General features: G+C 44.6%; 2 protein-coding genes across 8 annotated transcripts in view; both read left to right on the top strand.

Moving 5' to 3' along the window:
• Nucleotides 1–9,342, top strand: part of FNDC3A (fibronectin type III domain containing 3A) — a 230,249-nt gene extending 220,907 nt beyond the window's left edge. For all 7 annotated transcript variants that reach the window (XM_059729433.1, XM_014608361.3, XM_059729476.1 and 4 more), the window contains 2 exons: nucleotides 2,504–2,631; nucleotides 6,944–9,342. In XM_059729433.1, the coding sequence (XP_059585416.1) occupies nucleotides 2,504–2,631; nucleotides 6,944–7,258 (443 nt within the window). In that variant the 3' untranslated portion in view covers nucleotides 7,259–9,342. The remainder of the gene's footprint in view (nucleotides 1–2,503; nucleotides 2,632–6,943) is intronic.
• A 1,695-nt stretch (nucleotides 9,343–11,037) lies between these two features.
• Nucleotides 11,038–20,166, top strand: MLNR (motilin receptor). The gene is made up of 2 exons (XM_006269570.3): nucleotides 11,038–11,824; nucleotides 13,443–20,166. Exons 1-2 carry the CDS (start codon nucleotides 11,038–11,040, stop codon nucleotides 13,754–13,756), a joined length of 1,101 nt encoding a protein of 366 aa, XP_006269632.1. The 3' UTR covers nucleotides 13,757–20,166.
• The last annotated feature ends 5,302 nt before the right edge of the window (nucleotides 20,167–25,468 follow it).

The following is a 25,468-nucleotide window of genomic DNA, read 5'->3' on the forward strand; positions in this document are numbered from 1 at the left end:
AGCTATCCTTCAGTAATTTTGCTTTTTTGTTAGCTATTCCTGATTCCTCTTTTCCTAGTTCATAGTCCTGCAGACTGTTTTTAGCTTTTTTTTCAAAATCCTAGCTCTGCCCATAGAGTCCAGTCTTCAGCAGCAGCTAACGTTTCAGCTTCCAGCTGAGAAGCTAAGAGCTGTTGATAATTCAGTTATGAATGGGTTAAAAGTGTAGCCTTTGCTTCAGCAGTTAAAGGGAGGTAAGTGAGCTAAAGATTAGGCTCTGTCCCTACTGTATGTGGCCATAACTCTGGAAAAATCTATTTTTCTTCATTCTGCCTTCCTAAAAAAAGGTGCGTGTTTTATTTGCTGGCACGTGAGAAAATATAATACTTTTACATCTTCCAGTGTTCCAACTTAACCATCTCAATGCCAGAGAGACATCTGGGAATCACTGTAGAAAGATCAATGTGCAGCTGTAGCCAAAAAACTAATGAGACGTTTAAGATGCAGAAGGGAATGGGGTTAAGAATAATACCGGAAATAGAATAATATCTGTGTCCAAATCAATTATGTGGTCTTGTGTGGCATGCTGTGTGCCATGACGATCACTCTTTTTCTAAAACCTTATTGCATAACTGGAGGGAGTCCAGAGATCAGCAATAAAAATAAATAAAGACTTAGAAAAAAATGTCATGAAGAAAGATTGAAAAGATGGAGGTTGTTCATCTTAGAAAGGGGACATGTTAAAGGCATATAAAACAATGAAGGTCTAGAGCAGGATAAATTGGAAACTTCTGTTCTCTTAAAATACAAGAAGAAGGTGACATTACAATAAATTTAGAAGTGGGGAAACTCAATAATAAATAAAGGAAATGATTAAGTTGTAGACCTCACTATGACAGGATGTTGAAACTGAAAACATTTAAAAAAGAAACAAAGAATAGCTATAGAATCATAGAAAATGAGGGTTGGAGATCTCAGGAGGTCATCTAGTCCAACCTCCTGCTCAAAGGAGGACCATCCCCAACTAGATCATTCCAGCCAGGGTTTGTCGAGCCAGGCCTTAAAACCTCCAAGGATGGAGATTCTGCTACCTCTCTAGGTAACCTGTTCCAGTGCTTCACCACCCTCCTAGTGAAAGAGTTTTTCCTAACATCTAACCTAAACTTCCCTTGCTGCATCTTGAGACTGTTGCTTCTTGTTCTGTCATCTGCCACCACTAAGAACAGTCTAGATCCATCATCTTTGGAACCATTCTTCAGGTAGTTGAAGACTGCTATTAAATCCCCCCCTCAGTCTTCTCTTCTGCAGACTGAATAAGCCCAGTTCACTTAGCCTCTGAAGTCATGTGCCACAGCCCACTAACTATTTTCATTGCCCTCTGCTGGATTCTCTCCAATATGTCCACATCCTTTCTGTAGCAAGAGCCCTAAAATTGGACACAGTATTCCAGATGTGGCCTCACCAGTGCTGAACAGAGGGGATCTCCTGGCACACTCCTTCCTACTAATGTAACCCAGTATGCCATTAGCCTGTTTGGTTAACAGAATTCCAAACAGGAATCCATATCTATTTATATCAAGACTATCCAGCTTTATCATAATTAATGATAAATAAAGCTCTTAGAAGGCATCAGAAATTTCATCCTTCAGGGCTTACACTAACACTAATCTCTAGTAGGAAGAAAGGGAGCAGACTTCTGCATCTGGCTGCTGCAGGGTTTTTACTCTCCAGCATGTGCCACGGTCTGAAACCTGACAGCAGACTAAATGGACATCTGGTCTGATACAGCATATAGTTCTTTAATTTGGACTGGGTTAGCTGATTTCAAACTGTGATTCTGTACGCAGTTCTAGTAACAAAGCACTTTACAATAAAATATCTTGCATGGCAACTAACATTTTGTATGTGATATACATTTATACAAATCAAAATCTTTGCTTCCCGGTGCTGAAAACAAAATATATGTGAACACAGTTTGATGTAGAATCCTTATTTACATCACATGAGCTGTTTCAACATGCAGAGGCGATCCAAGCAGGGTGCAGGGCCTGGGGCAAATCAGCCTGTGTGGAGTCCCACCCCAGGATGTGAGAAAGCTGGCAGCAGATTCGGCAGCGGAGGGGCGGGGGGGTGGCAAGCGGCCAGATGCACTGGATTCAGCAGCGGATTTGGTAGCGGGGGGCCCAGGCGGCCAGACGTGAAGCCGGTGGCAGCGCAGAGTTGTTGCGCTGCTCCGGTTGGCTCTGTAGGGCCCCCCAAAGTGTGGGGCCTGGGATGGTCACCCAAATTTGCCCCCCCCCCCCCGGGACAGCCCTGCCAACATGAGAGTTGATAGATAATGTACCTTTGAACCTAAATATTTTCTTTCTGTTTTTCACAGACAAATTCTGGAGAAGATACTGACTTTTTACATATTACAGCTCACTGAAACATTACAGTTGACAACTCAGTAGGAAACAGCATTAACTAACTGGAGATAATATAGAGTTAACCTAATATATATGTTGTTGTTTTTTTCCTTCAGCACCAAGAATAGAGAGAGTAAATGATCACACATGTGAAATTACATGGGAGATTTTGCAACCAATGAAGGGAGATCCAGTCATTTACAGTCTTCAGGTTATGGTGGGGAAAGAATCAGAATTCAAACAGGTATAGTTCATTAAATGCTAGCATTTTGGAGAGAATTGGTGGAGGTTAATTGAAAATAAAGAATTTGATGATACAGTGATGTTCTGTTTATCTCTCATGCTACTGTTGGGTTACTAGGTGATACCAAGTGATTTCCTCTTCAAAAATATTTACAGAGAGAAGTGCCTCTAGTAATATAAACATTGGAGGAGGTTTCAATCTCTCTATTATGTTAATTAGATAGCTAGAATATTATATTTAATTCTTGACATCTCAGCATCAAAAAACTTCCACTTACAGGAAGAATTTAAGAAAAGGGAAATGCAGTTTATTAAAGAGTATGGAAGTAAGATTCAGGAAGAAAGAGTGTAAGAATAAAGTATGTGTTCTGTTGTGCACCAAGAGCTGCTCAAGGAAAACTATTAATATTGTCAGAAGTGTTAAGTATAATATATTGTTTATAAGTATACTAAATATACTGTGTAAAGTATATTAAATATACTGTTTATAAGTGTATACACTAAATATAAATTTTGTTGTGTTGCTGAGAGGCTCTACCCAACACAAAAAAATTGTATAAGCAATATAGTCAGAATGGAAAACAGACATAGATAACTACTCTAAGTTTCTAGTCATATGTCCCTGTCCAGTGCCAAACAGCTTAGAGGGTATTTTAATTTCAGGTTTGACTACATGGAGAGACAGTTTCAAATACCAAATTACAAATTAGTCTGCATTTACCAGAGGATGCACAATACCAATTTAGTATCTGATGGTTTTCCCTATAAATTGATAATTGACATATAATTAGGCTTTTATACTCCGTTTCACGCTATTAAGCAAGCAGGTTTCCTTCCAAAGAGGAAGCACAATTAATTTTGAAGCATTTTTATTTTATTATAGGCCCAAATTAGATAAGCGTAGTCTGTGCTTTGATAGATTATGGACCTTAGTATTCTTATAAATCACAACTTATAGCATAGCAATACATATTTAACATCAGTTTGTTACACTTCTGGAACAAGTTGAACCATAGTGCAAGATATTTGTTATCTTGTAGTATAAATATTTTGTTTCTTGACTTCATTATAACTTCAAAATTGCAAATCCAGCTTGTATGTTAGTAAAACTAGGTCATTGCTCTGTAATTGCATCTTGCAATGGAGGTGGACTGTTCTTTGAATGATATGCATTGCCCAATAAATATACTGGGCCACATCAGCTATGACATGCCAGTTGTGACATGAAAAGATGACATGGCTATGCCAGCACAACTTTGTTAATATAGACAAGGGCTGAAAGAATGAATTCTAAGACTATATGTGCTGCTTTGTGATTATTTAGCACAATATATTAGGATAGACTTTAAAAGAAGCATGAGTTTGTGAAAATGAGAAGCAGAATATGAAAGCAGTTTAGGTTCTTGGCTTTTTAGATACTTTGGTGAGAAGTCCTTTTGAAAATACCCAAGATAGAAGTGGTGTGCTTAACTTCTCATTACCACATGTGGTATAAATCAGCAGATTCTCAAAGGTACTACAACAGTTCACATCAGCTGTGTAATTGCCATGCAGTGGATGACTTAACACATACTGGGTGCATCTACACGAGATGCAATAGCACAGTAGCAACAAGCTGCTGTGCCGTAGCTCGTTGCTACCACATGGTGGCATTGCCAAGCGCTAACCATGACACAACACTACTGCACAGTAGTAACAAGCAACTGCGCCAGTAGCCTCAGGAAAAAACTGTGCGGTGACAGTACCACGCAGTAACGCTTATGCATAAGCAAGTACTAAATGCCACTCGTGTAGCTGCAGCCACTGTAGGTTAAACTGGTGAGTGCTAGATTCTGTGGGCTGGGGGCTACTTTATGCTGCTCCAGCAGTAGAAACCATTTTAAAGCTGTAGTAGCTGTGTTAGTGTGCAACCCATTTGCAGACCCAGATCTGCATTACAACTTCTGTACCTACTCCTCTTCTGGACCCTTTGGATGTGTCTAGATAACATACCACATGACACATCTAAGCTGTTCAACTGTAGGCAAAACCCTCAGTGTAGACACAGTTGTGTCAGCAGAGCTTCCATTGTTTGGAGAAACTGGCATACTCTAGCTGGTGTTAAAAACCTTCTGTCAAGAGAGCTGGGAGAAGGGCCTAGTAATCTTGGCACCATCATTGTCATTAAAGTAGCAGCCAACTCCACATTATAGCTAAAAACTTAGGATCTCTGCAGTGTCTACATGGTCTAGCCCAGGGCTGTCCAGCTTCTAAGTGGCCAGGGCCCACATGCCACACTGGACACACCAATGCAATCCATGGCCCTGCACGGGCACCCCAGGCCAAAGGCACACCCAGCACACTGATCTGCCTTGGCCTGCCTTGCCACACCCACTGCGGTGATGGCAGGAAATGGACACAGTAGTCAAAGCAATGTGGGGAGTGGCAGCCAAATGAGAACCTGAGGGCCACAAACAGACCCTTCAGGAGCTACCAGTTGGACAGCCCTGTTTTAGCCATTTGGGTCTGTGGGCAGCAAATAGTTTTAGACTGGACCCAGATAGATAATCTGCTATAAGTATGAAATGAAATTACAGCTATAATGGTACATATCATGAGCCTTTTTACAACCTAGACTTACAACCTTTGAGTTTCATTTCACAAATCTATCAGTTTGATAGCATATACCTTAGGTATACTGTATTTGCTTTAAATGTATCATAACTATTTCAGATTAAATTGTGTATCTGGTTTATCATATAAGTTCTTAGAACATGCTTATGTCAAATTTTGGATCCAGAAGTTCAAAACTTGGGGTCAGGTAAGTTATTTAGATAGTTGAACCTCTTAGAAGACAGCAGTTTTTTCTGTAAGGGTATTAACCCTGTAAATATAAATGAGGAATGCCAGACTGACTTAATTGTAGATAATAGGTTTTAATAGGTAGTAGTAGGGGTGCACCAATAAAAGATTTTTTTTGGCTGATCCCGTTCGCCATTTATTAACCAACCATATTGGCCAATACCAATCTGATTGCTGACATGCAGCCCGGCAGCTTGGAAAGCAGTGTCTGGCCAGTAAGTCTGTGGGGGGGAAGGGGTGTGTGTAGGGGCACAGATTGAGGCCCCCACAGTGAGGGAGGAAGTGTGGCTGGGGCAGGGTGTGGCACAGGACAGAGCTGCAGGTGGCTCATTCTGCTTCCCAAGCAGCTCCTAATGGGGGGCAGCTCCTAATGCTGCACACACCCCCAGGGAAGGCATGGCGGACATGTGCCCCCCGGATTTGTGCACCAAGCAAGAGCAGGCTACCTGTTGGGGCCAGGGGCTGCACTGGTCTCTTCCCAGTGTGGGGGCTGGGCCAGGGCTCCGCTTGGGGTGGGCAGCGGCAGCACTGGCAGGGGAGCTACAGGGGGAGGGGTAGCTCCCTTCCCAGTGTTGCTGTGACCCTGTCCACCCCGACCACAGCCCCAGCCCAGCCCCCTGTCAAGAAGAGGCTGGTGCAGCCCACAGCGGGCAGCCCACTCTCACCCCACGCACAGATCCAGGAGGTATATGCCCCTTATGCTTCCCCCAGGGGTGCGCACGGTGGCAGGAGCCGTACCCCAGATGAGACGCCCATGGCTCCATCCCACACCCCACCCCACCCCAGCTGGGTAGCACCTGCTCCTGCCCCAGCCCCACTCTCTCACTCACCATGGGGGCCTCAGTCTGCACCCAAAATGAAGACACAGCAGTGAGAAGCAGTTATGAGAACATGCCCATGTCACTTAACAGTTTAAGGAACCCCTTGATAAGATCCTAACAGAGTTCTCCTTGGCTGTGTCTTGGGATCTCCAAACTCAGAAGAATTACAAAGAGGATTCTGAGTAGCTTGTTAATTGGAGAAAAGCTGGGACAATATATTGTGGCTTTCTTGTTATAAATTAGTTACACTTCTTTAAATTTGTTAAATTTGGTAAGAATTGATGAATACACTGATCTAACATCTAATTAATTTCCTAGAAACCCAGCATGAGGCAATGATAATTAAATTGTATTTAGCATTAAAAACATTTTCTTAATTAGATGAGCTGAATTCAGGGCTTTGCTACTTATAGTCTTACGTACTTTGTACTCTACCAACATAACAAATGTTAGGTAATGTGGAAGTATCTTTTTTATTATTATTATCTTTTTCTCTATTTCCTCTCCCTACTCCCTTCTCCTGTGGCCAACAAAAGAAGTAATAAATTACAATTTTTTATTGTTTCACTTTAATTCCCATAGTAAAGAGAAGGACCCATATTGCTATAGTTGCAGCATTTTTACTTTCAATTTTTTTTCCTTCATTGACAGATTTATAAAGGTCCTGACTGGTCTTTCCGGTATTCAGGGCTCCAGTTGAACTGCGAATACCGCTTTCGTGTGTGTGCCATTCGACAGTGCCAAGAGACAGCAGGTCACCAGGACCTGATAGGCCCCTACAGTGCCACAGTACTATTCATCTCTCAGAGGACTGAACCACCAACCAGCACCAACAAAGACACTGTGGAAATCACAAGGACACAACGGACTTTAAGTGATGAACAGTGTGCTGCTGTCATCCTTCTGCTCTTTGCTGTCTTTTCCATTCTGATTGCCTTTATCATTCAGTACTTTGTAATAAAGTGAGGAAACAATTTTATTTTAGAACGCTATCCATTACATTTTACTTTCTCATATCTAAAAATATTTCTGTTCTCTTGCTTTTACAAAAATAGGCATTTAACACTGGCATTGGGACTGTATCACATTTTTTCAGTCACTTTAAAATGCTTATTAGGTAGAGGCTCACACAGATATTAGAATGCAAGCCGCAGAATTGTTAATTTCTTTAACATGCCTTGTAGTACAAACTTTATATGGGGCAAGCAATGTATAAAGTTTTGACCAGTAAACAGGAGTGCAGAAATGGTAACCTGGTCCATATTTTTAAGGATTAGTACTATAAGAGGGGGAAAATGTATAAAATGCATTTAAAACTTACACTAATATACTCGTGCTGTATAAAATATTAGTCTGATGCTGTGAAAGCAATCTAGCGCTGTATTTCTACCTCCTCATTTGTCTTAATTATTTGGGAAGCAGAATTATAATGAAAAATAGAAGGGGCTTTTCTCAGGCAGCAAACAATAAACTGGAGGGAAGAGTACGCATAAAAGAAGCTTCTTATCTGATAAATGTGGAGTTCTTCACTGCAAACAGGTATTTTCAAAGACTAAAAAGAATGGCACAAGTGATGTATCTTGCCCCTAGATTTAATGTTTACTAGTAAAAAGGCCTCTTTTAACTTCTTACAGACATGAAACAGAAAAAGCGAGAGAGCGCTTTTTAGATGTTACTTTAAAAAAAGTAATTTTATAAATCATTTTGAAGGTAAGACCTTTATTCAATTGGATACAGTTTACAAAGATATATGTGCCCTCTGATCTAGGCTGTGTATACATTTTCTAGGATAATTATAATTTTTGCTGTTACCCTGACATTCACCTGCCATCACCACCAAAATCAAGCACCGCCTTTTTTTTTTCCTTTGTGGCACCAAATCAGAAGACAAAAGTGTAGTAATTTGCACCAGAAAACTTCAAGCTGCTTTTTCTTGAGAACCTAATGTTTAATGTGTAGTGTCTTTTTGGATACTGTACCAAATTGTTGATTGCATGTGGTTAATGTTGCATTAGAGCACTTTGCAATTGCATAACTCATCAATGTTTTGTGAGCTTGCATATGTGAGTTCTTGAATGACCAGACTGAATTTATCAAGTATCCCATTGAACATCTTGCTAGATGTCAATGACTGCCAGTTACACAAAGCTTGTAGTGAAACTATCTTAAAAAAATTCTTGTCTCATCACACTTACATTATCTGTTATACACTTTGTAATTAGCATTTTTAATTTATTTGAGTTATAGTAGATCACTAATGACTTCTAGTTGTGTTGGGTTTAGCATTTTAATGGTATTAAGCACTTCTGTCAGTCTTAAAATAATAATAAAAAAGGAACCTCTGTCTTGTGCTTTGAAGATCTCTGAAGAATTTCTCTTATATTAGAATGGGCATGTATTGTAATTGTTTATACGTCCAATGATCTGTGCTGTAGAATAATGTTGCTGAGTTTTGTTTTTAAAACAGAAATGGATAAGAACTTGGCCCTCCAAGTGGTAAGAATGATCTGTCTTTAAAATGTACTGTATGTTTACATTTTATTTTAAATTTGTCACTTTTATGTATAGGCTGATACCTTCCCACAAAATACAGTGACATATGTTTTCTAGAACCTTCTTAAAAGTGCCATGTTTGGCAGTACAAATGAGGTTTGAGTGTAATAGCCCAGAGATTTCTATATGGTTGAATGTCTAAAATGATAAGATTCGTCACTGGGGTTAATCTGCAGTGGCTTATGTTTTTCATAGTAAAATTCAAATGAACTCCTATTTTTGATAGTATTTGTCATTTAATAGTGTATTTGTCACTTGAGCCTCAGTGCAGATTACTGCAATGAAGACAGTTTTTAATGTAATCTTAATTTTACCTCATATACTGTACATTCCAAAAATCTCTAAACTTTTTAAAAATATTATAGATACACTACCAAACATATCACTTTAAAATCTTCATGCAGATGAAAAATGTATAATCTCCTAGAAAATACATAAACTATGTAGCATAAGTATCTTTAAAATCTGTGGATAATAAAACTATCATTCTTTTTCAAGCTTTGTTAAGTCTTTGGATAGAATGGAGCAGTTTGGAGCACTTCCCCTTTGTGGCAGACTGATGTGTTCCTACCATTGTGGAAAATACTGACAAGTTCCTAGGCCTTTTGTCGGTTTTGTGACAGTGAGCTAGAACAGGGGTGCTCAGCCTCCAGCCCGCAGGCCAAGTGCAGCCTGCAGAGACATTGCATCTGGCCCATGAGGCTCCCCATGGGTCAGGAAATTTGGAGGTGGGGAAGCAGTGACTGTTAATATAACCACCCTTCCCCCTACCAAATTCCCAATCTTCATGTACCCTTTGAGAACCAGGCTGTGCCACCTTCCCCCCACAAGACTGTGCCTTTTCCCCTGCAGGAATGGATTGGGGCCAGGTCATGTCCCCTTTCCCCTCCCTTCCCTGTGGGGCTGGACAAAGCCCCTTCCACATGGCCAGATGAGGGCTGGCATTCCAGCCCGGGGCACTGGATTGGAACCAGCATCCTGCCCATGGGCCAACCAGGCACTGCCCATCTGGCCCACGGAGTGTAAAGATTCAAGTGCTGCTGAGCTAGAGCGTAAGAATTTACTGGGTCAGACCATAGGTCTATGCTGCCCAGCCTCCTATCACAATAGTGGCATACAACAGATGCTGAGAGAGAGAGGGAACTGGGTAGGATTATGATTTTAGTCTTAAATACTGCAGCACATGAGCTTGCTACCTAGAGACCTAGGTCTTACCCAGCATGTCACACTGGGGAAGAAAGCAGATGCTGAGGGGGAGGGAACTGCACAGGATTAAGGTTGTTCCCCACTGTTTCTGTCCCACTGGCACTGAAGGTCTGGCAAGCTCTGGGTGCATCTACATGAGACGCCTACTGCGCATTAGCCTAATAACACTGCCATGGGCGACTGGTGCCTCCCAAGTCTGGGGCGGCACAGATTGCCAACAGGGGCCCCTCCCCTAGCAGCTCCACCAGCACTTCTGGTTTCGTGGCTGGCGCTTCCAGGGGGTGCACGTGCACCCCTTCCGTGCCGCCAATGAATGCTGCACAGTAGTGTGTCCCGGCAAAAACCTGCAGGGTGTTTTTAGACTAATGCTCAGTAAGCATGACTAAAAAACCCGCACGTGCTCCTGCACATAGCAGCTCTAGTTACTGAATGTGGTTAGTACTTCCTTAAGGAAGCACTAAACTAAATCCGCTGTATGTAAGGCACACTAACAAACACGTAGACTCGCAGGCTGTGCCCTTCGCTCTCCTGCTCCACAGCTCCTACTGCCCCTTTGCTCCCAGACGACGTCCAACCCCTTTCCGGAGCTCGTCCCCCAGCCCAAGGAGCTGCGCGGCCCCCTCCCCTGGGCGGACGGGTGTTTTCTTGCATCCCTCTCGCATCTCCGCCGTCAGCCCGGCACTGGGCCCGAGAGGAAACGCTCTCGGGGCGGGGGGCGAGTCCCGTGGCCACGCAGGAGCCCCGTGGAGGGGAAGCGGGGGACGACACGCTCAGCCTTTCCGCCTTTCCACGAGCCCGGCGTGCTTTTCCTCGTCCGCAGCGGCGCGCAGCCCCCGCGGGGAGCCGCTGGCCTGAGACCGGCCCCGCTTCCCTCCCGGGGGCGGACCGGGGCGGGGGGCAGAGGAGCTGCCGGGGCCGGGGCTGAGAAACAAGGGGGCGGGATAAAACCCGGGCGGCGCCGGGCAGGCAGGTGGGATGCGGGCAGCATGGGCGGCGGGAACGGCAGCGGCGCGGCAGGTGCTGCTGCTGCGGCGGCGGGGGAGGCGTGGGCGGTGCCGCCGTGCGACGAGCGCGTGTGCTCGGCGCTGCCGCTGCGGGTGCTGGTGCCGGTGACGGCCGTGTGCGCGGCGCTGTTCCTCGTGGGCGCGGCGGGCAACGCGCTGACCGTGTTGGTGGTGCGGGCCGAGCGCGGCGGGCGCAGCACCACCAGCCTCTACGTGGGCAGCATGGCCGTGTCCGACCTACTGCTACTGCTGGGGCTGCCGCTCGACCTGTACCGCCTGTGGCGGTCGCGTCCCTGGATCTTCGGCGCGCTGCTCTGCCGCCTGTCGCACTTCGTGGCCGAGGGCTGCACGTACTGCACGGCGCTGCACATCGCGGCGCTCACGGCCGAGCGCTATCTGGCCGTCTGCTTCCCGCTCAAGGCCAAGGTGGTGGCCACCAAGCGCCGCGCCAAAGCCGTCATCGCCGCCCTGTGGGCCGTGGCGCTGCTCTCGGCCGCGCCCTTCCTCTTCCTCGTGGGGCTGGAGCCGCCGGCCGCCGGCAACCGCAGCGACCTGGGCCACGAGTGCAAGCCCACGGCGGCAGCCCAGGAGTCCGGCCTGCTGGGCGCCATGTTCTGGGTCACCACCGCCTACTTCGTGCTGCCCGTCGTCTGCCTGCACGTGCTCTACGGCTTCGTGGGCCGCCGCCTCTGGAGCAGCGAGCTGCAGACCCGCGGGCCCCGCGCCTCCGCCCGCCAGCGCGGCCAGCGCCACACCGTGCGGCTCCTGGGTGCGTGAGGGGGCCTGGGACCGCGGCGGGGCACCTCCAGCGCCGTGCTGCGCGGCTCCTGGGTGCATGGGGAGGGGGCCTGGGACCACCATGGGGACACCCCCAGTGCCACACCATGCAGTTCCTGCATGCATGAGGACCACTGGGGGGTGCCCCTCGGGACCCCAATAGGGAGACCCCCAGGGCTGCCTGAAGCAGGATCCAGACCTGGGGAATTGAAGGGGGGGTCCCCTCAGTGCTGCCTGCTGCCCCCCGTGGCTGCTCTCCACCCTCCCCAGCCCAGCCTAGGTGTCCTACGGGCTCCTTGCCCCACAGCTTGTTATCCCCCATCCTCCTCACAGGGAAGGCTGCCCACACCCCCCATGAGGCTCCTGACTGCCTCCACCCAGGTGTTATCTTCTATGAGGATCCCACCCCACCGGCAGGGAGGGCTCCTCACAGGCCCCCCAAGGCTTCCCCTCTCTCTGGCCACAAGAAAGGCTGCTATAGCCCTTTAGGTCTAGTGGAGGGGTGGGGGAAGGTGCCCAGGGCTTGCACAGCCACAGGGACTTCCTCAAACCCCACATTTCTTGATTTCCTCTGAAGAAGCCAGTGGGGTTACCTAGGGATGAGTTTCAACCAGTGATTCTCAACCTGAAGTTCCAAGAGATCCTTTCAGGGGTACTATGGGGTGTCAGATAGTGTTAGCACTGCTGGGTGCACAAGTACAATTCTCTTGCTATACCCAGGGATTTCCAATAGGAATCTGCAGTGTCCAAAATGCTCTGCCCTGCTGTAGGCTTGCTGAGTTTGCAACAGAATTGCTCTAGTATTTTTCTATAGTCAAAAAATGAGGGAAAACTAAGAGCTGGCATTTCCCAGGGGTGCAGTGCCTTGAGTCTAATAAGGTTGAGAACCACTGACTCAGACTGTTCTTCTTTCCCTAACACCCAAAACTATAATTTGTTCTGTGAAACTCCACAAAGGAGCCTCACAAAAGTAACGTCCTTGTAGCTACATGAGCTTGGATGTACAAGTCGTTTTAGAAATGATATACATACATGGCAGCATATCCCAGAGCCCTGAGAACAGAGCACCTCATCCACACAACAAACTAGAGTAGCCAAACAGCACAGCCTCTTTCAACATGCGTGCCTTAAAGACTAAGTCTACAGAAAGCACAGACACAAAACCCCACTCTCTTTTTCTGTCTGGTTTTTCAGTTAGTTTTCCTACAACATGAATGAAGCTGCAGATGTTTTGCAGATTTCTTTGTTTTTACTCTGGTCTCTGATAGGGATGTTACAACTGGTTACAATGTCAAAATCTCTGAAGCATGAGCACTTTTCTCTGGTTCAGATAATTTCTATGAAGAGAGAGGAGTGGCTAGAGAGATTCTCAATTGCCTTATTTTGTCCTGAAAAGTAGTAAATAGACCTGATGCTATTCCCAGTTTGATAACTGATATCAATCTAACTTCTTTGCCTCACTGGTGTTCCCCCTGTTTTACATATTGTGAATGAGAGCAGAATCGGGCTTCTCGCATACAGTTTGATACCTGGTCATTCAAAATCTTAGCAGTTCAATCATTCCATATCCTGACTCAGTGTTTCTCTGTTGTTGTTTTTTTTTCTTGCAGCTGTGGTGGTTCTGGCATTTGTAATTTGCTGGTTGCCATTCCATATCGGCAGGATCATATTTATAAACACTCAGGATACCAAGATGATGTTTTTCTCCCAGTACTTCAATATATTTGCTTTTCAGCTATTCTATCTGAGTGCATCCATCAACCCTATCCTCTATAACCTCGTTTCAAAGAAATACAGGGCAGCAGCCTACAAACTATTGCTGCCACACAGATCTGGACAAAGGGCTTTTACCGTTACGAGAGATACTGGAGGCTGCACAGAGACCAGTGCCAGCATCAGAAATGAGTACATAACCACTTTCTGAGACTGCTCCGCTGATTTCACCGAGGCACTTTTCAGGATACTTTCTGTAAGTGAAGGGCAGTTCATTTTAGCATTGCAGTTATATATAAGGATGGGTATTTATTGTTACTCATGAATTTTATTCTCAAGTGGTATTTTTCCTTAATATTTGTTTTCTGTGTTAACAGAGAAAGTTAGCAATATCAGGAGTAACATGCAACTAATGCAAAGCAAAAGTGACATGATTACCAATAGTAGTCACCCTGTTGTCATTATTACACCTCAGTTGTCATACGTAGCTACGTACAATTTTTAGGACTCAAAGCAATGGTGCCAGGTAGGGAAGGTGTGTTGTTCAGTACCTGAGAGATCCCAAGGTTTACCCTTTTAAACCTTATTTCTCACGAACAAAATAAATATGCAGGGGCAAGGATCTACCACCATGAATGTCCTTTGCAGAAATGGCCTAATCCTGCAAACAGGAGTAATTGGTCCTGTGAATAATATCAGTGTATTCTCCCAATTTAAGAGCTGCTCATGTGCACGCCTGTTTGTATAGATCCAAAGGCCCAGGAGATCTCTATACATGAACCAGGGCACTATGTCTTAAATGATTTTTAAATCACAGCATTGTTGATTATCTCCTTACTAAATAGATTGAAAGAATTAGCTCCATTTAAGTTAACTTGCTAACTATAACTGAGCCTACAAGTTCTAAAAACAAATTAGTCGAGAAGAGCTACTAGAAAATAAGTTATTGTTACTTCCAAAGACTCGCATGTTGCCCATGCACAAAGAAACTTGACTACACTAATGGAAATCAGGAACAGTTCTGTGGTAACTAAGGGCACCTATACATGACTGCAAAGGCTGCTCCAACTCACTGGAATTCCAGCACATCGGAGCAGACTCAATTAATCGAGTCTGCTAGAGTGTGGCAATTGCCGCACTCCAGCAGCCTCCCGCGTCTTGTGTATCAGCGTCCCCGTGCTTAAAAATGGTGACGGGGTGTTTGAACTAAAGTTTGTTGAACTCGAATGAGCTTTAGTTCAAGCACCCCTGCCACCATTTTTAAGTGCAGAGATGCTGATACAGTATAACCTCATAAATCTGGCTTTCAAAATTCCAGAATTCTCAAAAATCCAGCACTTTTTAAAAATACAGTACACTACATTATTGCATTAAAAATAGCTTCCCAATAATCTAGAAATTCCTCTGGAAGTCCAATGCTTCTCCGACTACCGTTGTTTTTGTTCATCAGCCTACAGCCATTGTTTTGAACAATACTCAGTCATGTGTAAAGTATAATAGCAAGGAAAATTGTCCTAAAGCTATGCACTTTCCTTATGTTTCAAAAATTCAGAATTTTCAAATTTCTGGCAGGTGGTAGGTCCTGAGGATGCTGGATTTATGAGGTCATACTGTACATGAGACACAGTGGCAGTTTAATTAGAGCAGCTGTTAGAGCTGCTCTAATTAAAGCACCACCTCCCATACCCCCAGAGCATGTGTAAAAGTGCCCTAATGGAGCTGAACTGCATTCATATCAGTACAATTGATGATATGTCGGCACTTGAATTTTACTTGTGTTTTAACATAGGTTAATTATGTTGTCTTCATTAACCTGATTGAAAGTTCTAGTGTAGGAACACTTGTGTCCTGTCTACATTAAAATTTAGAATTGCGTGACTTATTAAAAACACAACTAAGAATTCCAACATAACCACAACCAAAAAGGGGAATTTGACCCAAACATATTAGGTGTCAAAATATTTGGACAAACCCTTTTGTTTAATAAATCTGAGCGCTGGCTCACTAAAAGATAGTTCCAGAGACAGAGGAGGCAGTTAGCTCATTGTGCATACATCCAGTCATTTCTCTACAGGAACTGCCTGCCATCAGAGGGCTAGATTTTTTTTTCACCTCCCCTACTGTAAAAATGTTAAAGAAAGAACAAAAACAGTTGCCAATGTGTTTGGTAGAGCATATTGGTTTTGCCTGTAAACTTTGTAAACAAATATATATAAGCTTTGTGACATGGATATGTGAGTTTCACTAACCTTGAATTTATCCATTGGTCCAGTCTCCAAGAATGTCAAATTGTGGTCTACTGAGAGCTGGCTGGTCAAATGGTGCTGGCTCTTTGTCTTTATTTTGAGTTGCTAAACTGTACTGAGAGAGCAGCTAAAAGTTAAACATGTCCCTAATGCTGTTTTTCCATGTACACAATTGCTCTAGCTACCACAGAAAGTTTACATGGCTGTGAGACTACTTTCCCTCCTTACTATATAGTCACAAACAGGAGCAGGGGTGCTCCACATGATTGTGAGCAGAAGGGAAGGTAGTTCACTACCACCATCTTGTATTCAAACATGCTGCTCGCTAGGAGAAAGTATTGGAAGTTTTGCTTTGTCTGATTGATAACACTTAGGTGCTACAATCGCTGTAACGTGTGGATGCTACCTTGCTGCCCTATATCAACTCTTGCCTTGTTCCTGCCTAGCGATGTACCTTGCGTTTGATATTATGTTTGGGAAATAATGCATGGCTGCTGGTCCACACAGAACACCAGAGCAAAATTGGTTTCTGATAACCATGATGAATACAGCATGACAAACACTGTCTTGTTTGCTGGGAAGGTAATTTGTCCTTTTGTGTACATGTTCTTAACATTGCTTCTCTATGCATAGAAAAAATATGTACAGAAAACCACAATTGTAAGCTTGTAATGCCCTCTAATTAATCATCTGTGCTGTAGCCCCTGTAAAACAATAGCATATGCATATAAAATAACCAGAGCTTAGAGAGGCTGCTTAGATAGTTTGGGTCTACACTGCTGAGAGATACCAAACACTAGACTGCATAGGGAATGGAATGGAGATTAATATTAAAAATATAATAATGTTGTGCTATATAGCATGGTGTATCAATTCATCACTGGAACCTCTCTGCCTACTCCTGGCCACACTGCTTCACAAAAGGTCATAGATTCAAGATAGGTCCAAAGGTGAGCAACAGAATTCATTGGAGGCACAAAAGGACTTCCACATGGAAAGAGAGAAAAGATTAAAATCGTTTAAAGCATATGTGATAAAGGTTCACAGGTAATGTAGCATAACAAAGGTATGTTGAGGCACTGTAATTGTACTATAAGAACCAGGAACAAGGGTCTGTTAAATTAAAGTGAGGAAAATTTAAACTGAAAGCCAGCAAATTTAAAACTGATATTAGAAATAAGTTCAAACTTATGATTAGTATGTGGAACTCATCATCACAAGATCTTCCTGAGGTGAAGAGCTTAGTGGCATGTATAAAGAAGGAATGGATGTTTATATGAATAATGAGCAATTGCATAAAAAATCCAAGTTCAAGTTTCTAAAGTTAAATAGTAATTCATACTACAAAGTGTAAGCCAACCTCTGGCTGAGAAGGTCAGAAGGAAATTTCTGAGAAGGCCAGTCCAAAATTGTCCACTCTTGCCATGCCTTAGGCATCAGGAAAAGGATACTGCTGGAGAGAGAAGAGTGGACTTTTGGCACACAGCTTCCAGGCTGCTGTTTGTCAGTGGCAAAGCTTCTGTTGGTTTCAGCAGTAAAGGATCAAGCTTTAAATAAACCACTAGACTTACCTAGCATGGCAATTCAAAATGGCATCATTCAGAGAACATGTTTTTACTGTGCCTCTCTTGCAAGGAGTGGGAGGTGGGCCTGAAAGTCTCTCTGTGGCTCAGTCTCTGACCCCTTACAACCAAACCTATATATTTGTCCAGTTCAGGAGGCAGCCCAGCTGAAGCAATGCGGAGTGATTGAAGTTATTACTGTAGGGGCAGTATGCTTACCATGTAGAGTGGGCCTTAAAGTCTTGCTTAGGTCATGCAGAGTGGGAGAGTGGGGATTTGAGCCCTGATTTCCTATGTACCAGCCAGTGCTGTAATTGCAACCATCTTTCTTTCAGAACTACAAACAAATGGGTCTTTCTCTAGTCCGTATGGACTAGACCTTTTGGGATTTATGAAAAGTCTGTTTTGTTTCCTTTTTACAGTTCAAAAAACCCAAAAATAACCCTGCTTGCCTTTCCCATGTGAGTAGACCTTCATATGAAGAGCACAATTTATCTCTAAGGCATTTTTCTAAAAGGACTGGCCTGGCACTTTCAAAATATCACTTCTAAAAGATGCAATTCAATAAGGTCTCAGAAATAAATACAGGCTGAGCAGCATTTAATGGACTGTTCTAATCAGGGGAAAAATGTGTTTGCAGTGGTTTGGTGGGGTTCATTCAAGAAGTGATCAGATTGGCTGGATGATTTAATTGCATGGTCTTTGGAGAAATACATATGTTCCAGTCACTTTTGTTCCATCACTCTCCGTGGGGCCACAGCTATGGGCAAAATAAATGTTCAGAAAAGGAATTTCACTCCGGTATGTTTCCTCCTTGGATATAAAAAATTCTTTCCCATTGTTGCATAGTTCAGTTCAGCAGAGCCTTGCTTTTCTTTTAAAAGCTCTCACTAGTGGTGGCCTTCATAATCTTTAGCCATGCCTGTCTGCATTCACCTGTCTTTTGTGGGTATTATCAGCATGTCTCAGGGCAGCACCTTTGCTGAATGTGGCTTGATGAGGAGAGCTCATTACTCTGGCATCTGTCACACCCATCTTCATTTATAAAAGGCACCTTACAACCCTTTTCTGAAGGCATTTTAGTCATTCCAACTTTTTTGTAGCTTTTTCATTCAGTGTTTCTATGCAGTTAGGGAGAGAGTGTTTTAAAAACCAAGGCCCCAATTCCAGAAGGTGCTTGAGTCTGTCCGTATTAAGGACAATGCTCAGAGCAGGGCTGTCCAACTTCTTAGTTTTGTATGAAACTTAAGTGCTGTCCTGCACGGGGGCCTGGGCTACCAGGATCAACTCTAGTGACAGGAAGATTAAATTAGTTCATGTCTAGCAAGCTTAGGCACTTCCATGGCTCCCATTACTTGTCATATCTGAGCTCCTTGCACTCTCCATTGTGCTTACCTCTCACCACTCCAGTGGTGTGCAGGTAAGGCCCTTCATTATGGTTCCTGTGGTAGGTTTGAGCCTCTCTCTAAACTCCAGCTGAAAATTGCCCCTAGTTGACAGCTGTAAATGGATACTTTGTCTTTTGTTCAGTCAAGTCAAAGGTAGCCTGATGTGAAACTGGCTATGTGGGTGTCACTGGCTGCAGAATCTGGTGTGCCTTTACCAGGCTAGCCTACTAGGCTGTTCAAGCTCAGGCAAACCTTGGACCATATTGACTCGGCTGAAACCAAAAAATACCCTGATCCCTGCTTTGAAAAAAAAGGTCTCAAGTAACTGGCCCTATGTTATACATTAAGGCTGTGGCAGAAGAGAGAATTTAAACTACATCTCCAGAGGTCTAGGCTGGTACTATAACCACTAGGCTGTAATGGAAAAAGAGCAGCCCCACTCAGACCAGCTGGAGAAAGAAAAGGCTGAGGTTTTACAAAAAATTAATGTAAATGAATGCAAAAAGAAAATTTATTAATGGGCCCTATGCTATGAAAATAAATATGAGTGTTCAAATGCTCGATGTACACAAAGTCATTGACTTTCACAGGAGGATATCTCTGGTCAAACAAAGGCTTGATCCTCCCATGAATAGAAACTACTCAGATATGATTGGCTATTTTTCTTGCCACTGATGCTGCTTTTCTTTATAGAAAAAGCATTCCCCAAGTCATTTTGCAATAAGTGCTGGGAAAACTGACATGTAAAGTATTTTCTTCCTTCTCAGAATTGTGGTACAGACTGCTTATGCCATCTTCAACAACTCATTGAGAAAGTAAATGAAGATTGGAAACTATATATTCACTGCAGACAAAGCAGCTATGCAAGCTTAACTGGTATGATCCAAGCTTAAACTGACATGAGAGTGTCCATACATGCACCAAGTTGCACTGGTTTAACAAAACTGATTTAACATCACACCTATAGTACACCCACACATCTTGTGCATGTGTTTGTCTCCTAAAGCACAGGTAGTCAACCTACAGTGCACATGCCATAAGTAATGTGGCATGTGGCAGATTGGGTAAGGGACAGGCAGCACAGCAGCAGATCAGAAAGGGAACAGAAAGCAGAGCAGTAGATTGGGCAGAGAACAGAAGGAGCATCAGATTGGAAAGGGGAAGGGCATCAGTGAATTCAGGGGGCCCAATCCTGCTGCTATTGATAATAGGAGGCATGATTCACCGTGATTTAACCATGAGCATGACTGGAACCAGAATCTGGCTCTTCTAGCTGTGACAACAGATGCGTCTCCTACTACAAAGGCCCTGTTTAGATCTGACAACATGGGGCCAAGCTGGCTGCTTGCCCTTTCATGTTTCTGTTCAAAGTCATATTCTGAAGGATCTGTACATACTGTAAATAAAGTAGATTTGGATAATTTATCAGTTTTGTGCGGTTCTCTACTCACTACGCACTCAAAAAGAAAATAGCCCATTCTTTCTTTGAATCCAGTTAATCACTCAGGTTCATAATGATAGGACAGAAATGATCATAGGCTAACAAGAAAGAAAATGATGCAGGGAGGGGAGGATATTTCATACGTCAGCTCTTATCAAACCCGTGTGCTCCATGTCTGCTGGACCTGTGCTGAGTAAACTTGATTTGGTAAATAAACTTCCTAATGGTACAGACAGATGTGTGTATTCAGGCGTGAGGCACTGTATACAACTAGTCTCTAAATAATTGAATGTAGCTCTGCTTTGCTGTTGAGGGATTTGCATGAAAAGTAACTAAAATAAAGTCAATTACTGCAACAGATTTAGTTAGTCCTTGCTATATCCAGCCCTTGGCTGCATTAAAACAAAATGGCCAGAGATATCATATGGACATAATGCTACTATCTTCTTAGTGTCTCCTCCAATTACTGCATTTGTGGCTTGTCATTCCCCATAGCTACACACCACATTCCTTCAAGTCAGCATTAGTCAATCATAATAGCATGTCCTGTCATCCTTAACTAGCTGGCTTAAGGCCATCCACCCAGCACCAAAGACAGACTTCAACATAGCTAACTTATTTGGCATTGCTACACCTCACTATCAAATGCTTTCTGCAACCCAGAGGTAGGTTTTTCAGTGGCATCTCATACTATTCCAGAACACTGAGCTTAGCAAAACCAAAATGTCTTAACACCAGGAAGCTGCTACGGTTTTGGTCTTGAATAATGCAGCACCTGAGCTCCCTAGCTCTTCCCATAGGGGTACAAATTAACTCATGTTTGTAGTACATTTTCTTTTGAACTGTAGCATGTTTGCCTGAATTCACTCTGGGGTGTACACATTGTGGTGGGTCTTTGGTTAACACTTATTGCTCTTGGGCCTCCTAAGCCCATCAGGACAGAGTATTTGTCTACATTTACCAATGCTGTTGCAAGGCTTTTCTAGCAGCAGACAGCAACAACCAATGCCAAGCTGTTAAAATGCGTTCAAATCCATGTATACCTACTGCCTGTGTACAACTCTATTACAGCAGTGTGTCAGCAAGTCATGAAGTACACTGTGGTGCTGAAACAGAATCATAGAAAAGCAGAGCTGAAAGGGACCTTTGGAGGTTTAAAACCAGCAAGGTAGACAGTGGTAAATTCTAGGCCTTGATTTTGTTACCTTGCTTTAACTCTGGTCCTTGTTCCTGCACTCCTGGTATCTGTATCTACCCTCTGATCTTTGGTTAGTTCTTGTTTCTGCCCCTCAGCTCTTATCACTGAAGCCACTCTTGCTTCATTCAATCTCAAGACACAAATTCAGCATAGCTGATTTAGTACCCAAAGGAAGATTAATGTCCAGGCTAGTGTCCCAAGGAGTCTTTACAGCAAATCTTCCAAGACTGGAAAAAAAGTGGACTCGATGATCTACTGAGGTCCCTTCCAACAAAAACATCTATGAATGTATGAAATACTTGGTCTGTGGGAAGCTTCAGTAGCTGATCCGATTCAGAGGGGATTTGGCCTGATTTGGGAACTGAATCACTGAATCTGAATAGAATCAGGAGACCAAGTAAAAGCTCTGAATCAATTCGAAGCATCCAAATCAATTTGGAAAAGCTTCCAAAAAGCTTTGGAAAAGATTTGGCCGATTCAGAGATTTGGCCCTAAGACTAAAGAGGTAGCTGACAGCTGCCTCCACCTGGTAAGTCCGTGGGGGGGATTGGGGCTAGGGCAAGCTACCCAGCTGGGGTGGAGCAGCATGTTACTTGGGAAGGGGGGCATGGCTGTGGCAGTGCTGGAAGCAGGGGCTCTGCCCTGCTGCCACTTGCCCAGCCAGGCCAGGGAGGGGGAGGTGGGATGTGGGCACAGCTCACTCTAGGCAGAAGGGGGCAAGTGGCAGCAAGGCATAGCTCCCGCTCCCAGCACTGCTGTGCCCGCATCCCATGCCCCCCCACACTGACTGGCAAGCGGCGGCAGGGCACAGACCCTGTTCCCAGTGCTGATGCCTGAAGCAAACTGTGCCTGCATTGCACACACACCCCCCTGCCCCTCCCTCCGCCCGGTGCTGGCTGGGCATAGCATAGCCCCTGTGGCTCCCCCTGCCAGGGCACAGAGGAGCCGCAGCAGAAGCCCCCATGGCTGCCCTGCCCAGCCCCCTCCCCCTCCCGGCACTTAAAAAAAAAAAAAAGCCCCATACCCACTGGCTCTGGCAGTGGGGATTGGGGCCTCTGAGGGCTCATAGCAGAGCCCCACCACCACGCAGCATGGGGTAGTGGGGGGCAGCAGGGATCGTCTATCCCCGCCTGACATCCATGGCGCAGCTGCAGTGTGGCTTGGCAGTACACTGCGAGCTGTCTGAGAGCTGGGACGGCTCCATCTGTCAGCCAGAGCCCAGCACCGCTTAGCTCCAGTGGTCCCAGCTCCCAGACAGTGCGCAGTGCCCTGCAGACCCACACTGCACCTGTGCTACGGGGCAGCTGCCGCGTGGGTGTCAGGTGGGGATAGACAATCCCTGCTAACTGCCAGTACCCCACACTGCATGGGAGTGCTCTGCCATGAGCACCCAGAGGCCTTGATTGCCACTGCCACAGCCAGTAGGTGCAGGGCTTTCTTTGGGAGGGGTCATGCGGGGGATGGAGCCAGGCAGGGCAGCCATGGGGGTTTCTCCTGCGGCTCCCCCAACCTGGGGAGAGGCAGGCACAGCCAAAGGAGCCATGGAGCTGTGCCTGCCTCTCCTCAGCCAATCCGGATCTCTCCAAATCAACACCGAATCTTCCAAAGCCAATTTAGCCATATCGATTCAGGACAGTGATCTGAATCTCCGAATTGAATCACTGTCCTCTGAAATCCTCAGGGATTTTCAAGGCAAATCTAAATCAAATACTTCCCTATTCACACAGGCCTACCTCTAGCATGGTTAAGCCATAAGCCATTTCAGCTGGGACAGACTGTTACTCTGTCTGGACCATGCCTAGTGTATTGGATCATGCTCTTAGTGGGAGCCTTTGGGTATTGCTACAAACAGTGGTTCTATGACTACTAAGCTCCCTGCCCAGAAGAACTTGTAGGACAAGTAGAAGAGGTATAAACAGCTGCAAAATGTTCCTAGTTCAAAAGTAGAGAGGGTATGTCTGCACCATGGTGGAAAGAGCTCAGTATCTTCACTGGGGTAATACTTTCTGCTATCTGCTCTTGCTCCATGCATGAAAGGAGATGGTGAGTGCTCCCAACACCACATTCAAGACCTGGATTTTTGGCACCTTGGGCAGCAGCTTAGAAGACACCCACAGGGTGTCTTCACCACCTCACTTCTGCAGTTGACCTTACACTTAGACCTGGTATCAGTGATTGGAAATCAATCTAAACCCATAACAGAACAGGAGTTCCACACACACAGCCCAGTTTAAAAATGGTCAGACCCTGTCTCAGATAAACCTGGATTAATGTATGCTCAAACTTAATTGATCTGGGTTAGGCTGGTGAATGGAACTTCCTTACAGTTACCTGTGCAGCTCCAGGGCTGGGAAAGCCCCGGGGCTGTGCTTTTCCTACCCACCCTTCACGCACCAGGCTATTTTTAGCCCCTCTGCCTCTTACCCCACCCCTGTGGACCAACCAGCCCCCACAAAAAAGATCCCCATCCTGCAAACTGCTTTTGTTGATGGTCCCTCCTGCCCCCGAATCCCTTCCATGGACGCTGCTTGACTCCTATCCGGCTGTGAATCCCACCTGCCCCCCAAACTCCCTGACCCCCCCCCCCCCACATCCTGACTTACTTTAGATCAGGTGGCCATTTTTTATGCAAACTAAACTCTCCCTAACAGCCCCCTCCCCCAAAATGTCTGCACTTAGCCAAAAGCACCCAGACTAGAAGTACCTTAAATGGACCAATTTGAAAACACCTGAGAATCAATCTATGTACCTTTACCAGATTTATTGTTATTTATAAACTCCTTTCCTGAAGATGGCTAAACAGGAAATATAAGCTCCATTTTGAAATGGTTGTGAATAAGTTTGGGCTAGTAATAAGGAGAAGGTCTCTAACCATCAAAGGTCTTACCAATTATTTCTGCGTAATATTTCTAAGTCGAAGATATTATCCTTCTTACTCATCCCCCAAGCTAAAACTGCCTTCCAGTGTCTTACCAACTCACACTTCAATAAATTCCTCAGCCTTTTGTCTGGTGCAGTCACTGTTCCCTGGCTTTTTGATCTGATCAAGTCAACCTTCTCTTAGCCTCTTTTCACTGGTTTCCTCTTTTTCTCATCATATGTAAGCTACTTGGCTTCATTATTTAAGACCCAAACCTCTCCCTATTTTTTCTCTTTCTCTATCAGAAAATTGGCTTTCACTTCCCATTAGCCCATGAGCCCAGGTCCCATCCGCAGCTCATCAGATTTTCAAACATGGATCTGCATGCTTTCTCCTTTGTTACCACTCACACTTGGGAGGACTGCCCATAGCTGTTTGTATTTATGAAGTTACCTCTTTGTTCCCTTTCAGATCCCTCCTTGAAATGCTCCTTTGCTGTGATGCCTACAAAAAACCTGACAAAAATTAGGTTACAGAGAATGTTTAATACCACTGCCTTGCATGCTGACCAGTATCCTGTACTTGCTGTTCCACAGCTGCTCTCCTCAGCAGGAGTAGTAGGGCTAAACAGCCAGAGTAGTTCTAAGATGGAGACTGATTTATGATGATACAACATAGCTGCCTCCAAAAGCAGAGGACTGGATCTGAAGGCTCAGGGGGCCCATTCATGTCTTATGCTCTTGAAAATCAAGTAACTATTAGCAAACACTAGACAAGAAGCTTCCATACCTGTGAAAGAAGCATTCAGTGGAGTATGGTGGGAAAACTCTTTGAAAATCTCTGTTTCTTAGTAAGTATCAGTAAATTAGGCGAAGTCATGCTTACCCAGCTGTTAAGTGGTCTGGGGATGGCCAAGAGGTGAACATTTAGTGGATATCTAAAAGGCACTTGATGAAATCCCCCATAAAACATGGGGGAGAGCAAAATGTACATCACTGGAGCAGGATTTGATGTTTCCTGTGTAATGAAGAGGACCATAGAAAAGGTTAAAAGAATGGCATAAAAGCAAGAGGCAGAGGCCATAGAAACATTTTATCAAAAGGAGAACTGTTAACAGAGTTCTCCCAGAGTCAGTTTCAGGATCTGTTACATGTTACAGTTGGTAGTCTGTAAACAATGTGGATGAACTGGAAAAGATCTCCAAACCTGCAGATGACTGAAGTTGTAG

This window comes from Alligator mississippiensis, chromosome 1 (genome assembly GCF_030867095.1).
Source record: "Alligator mississippiensis isolate rAllMis1 chromosome 1, rAllMis1, whole genome shotgun sequence".
NCBI classification, from domain to species: domain Eukaryota; kingdom Metazoa; phylum Chordata; order Crocodylia; family Alligatoridae; genus Alligator; species Alligator mississippiensis.

Excerpts from the sequence above, each read along its gene's own strand:
- MLNR (XM_006269570.3), top strand. The coding sequence starts at position 11,038 with ATGGGCGGCGGGAACGGCAGCGGCGCGGCAGGTGCTGCTGCTGCGGCG. Across the intron at positions 11,825-13,442 it reads CCACACCGTGCGGCTCCTGG|CTGTGGTGGTTCTGGCATTT; the intron begins GTGCGTGAGGGG and ends TTTTTCTTGCAG.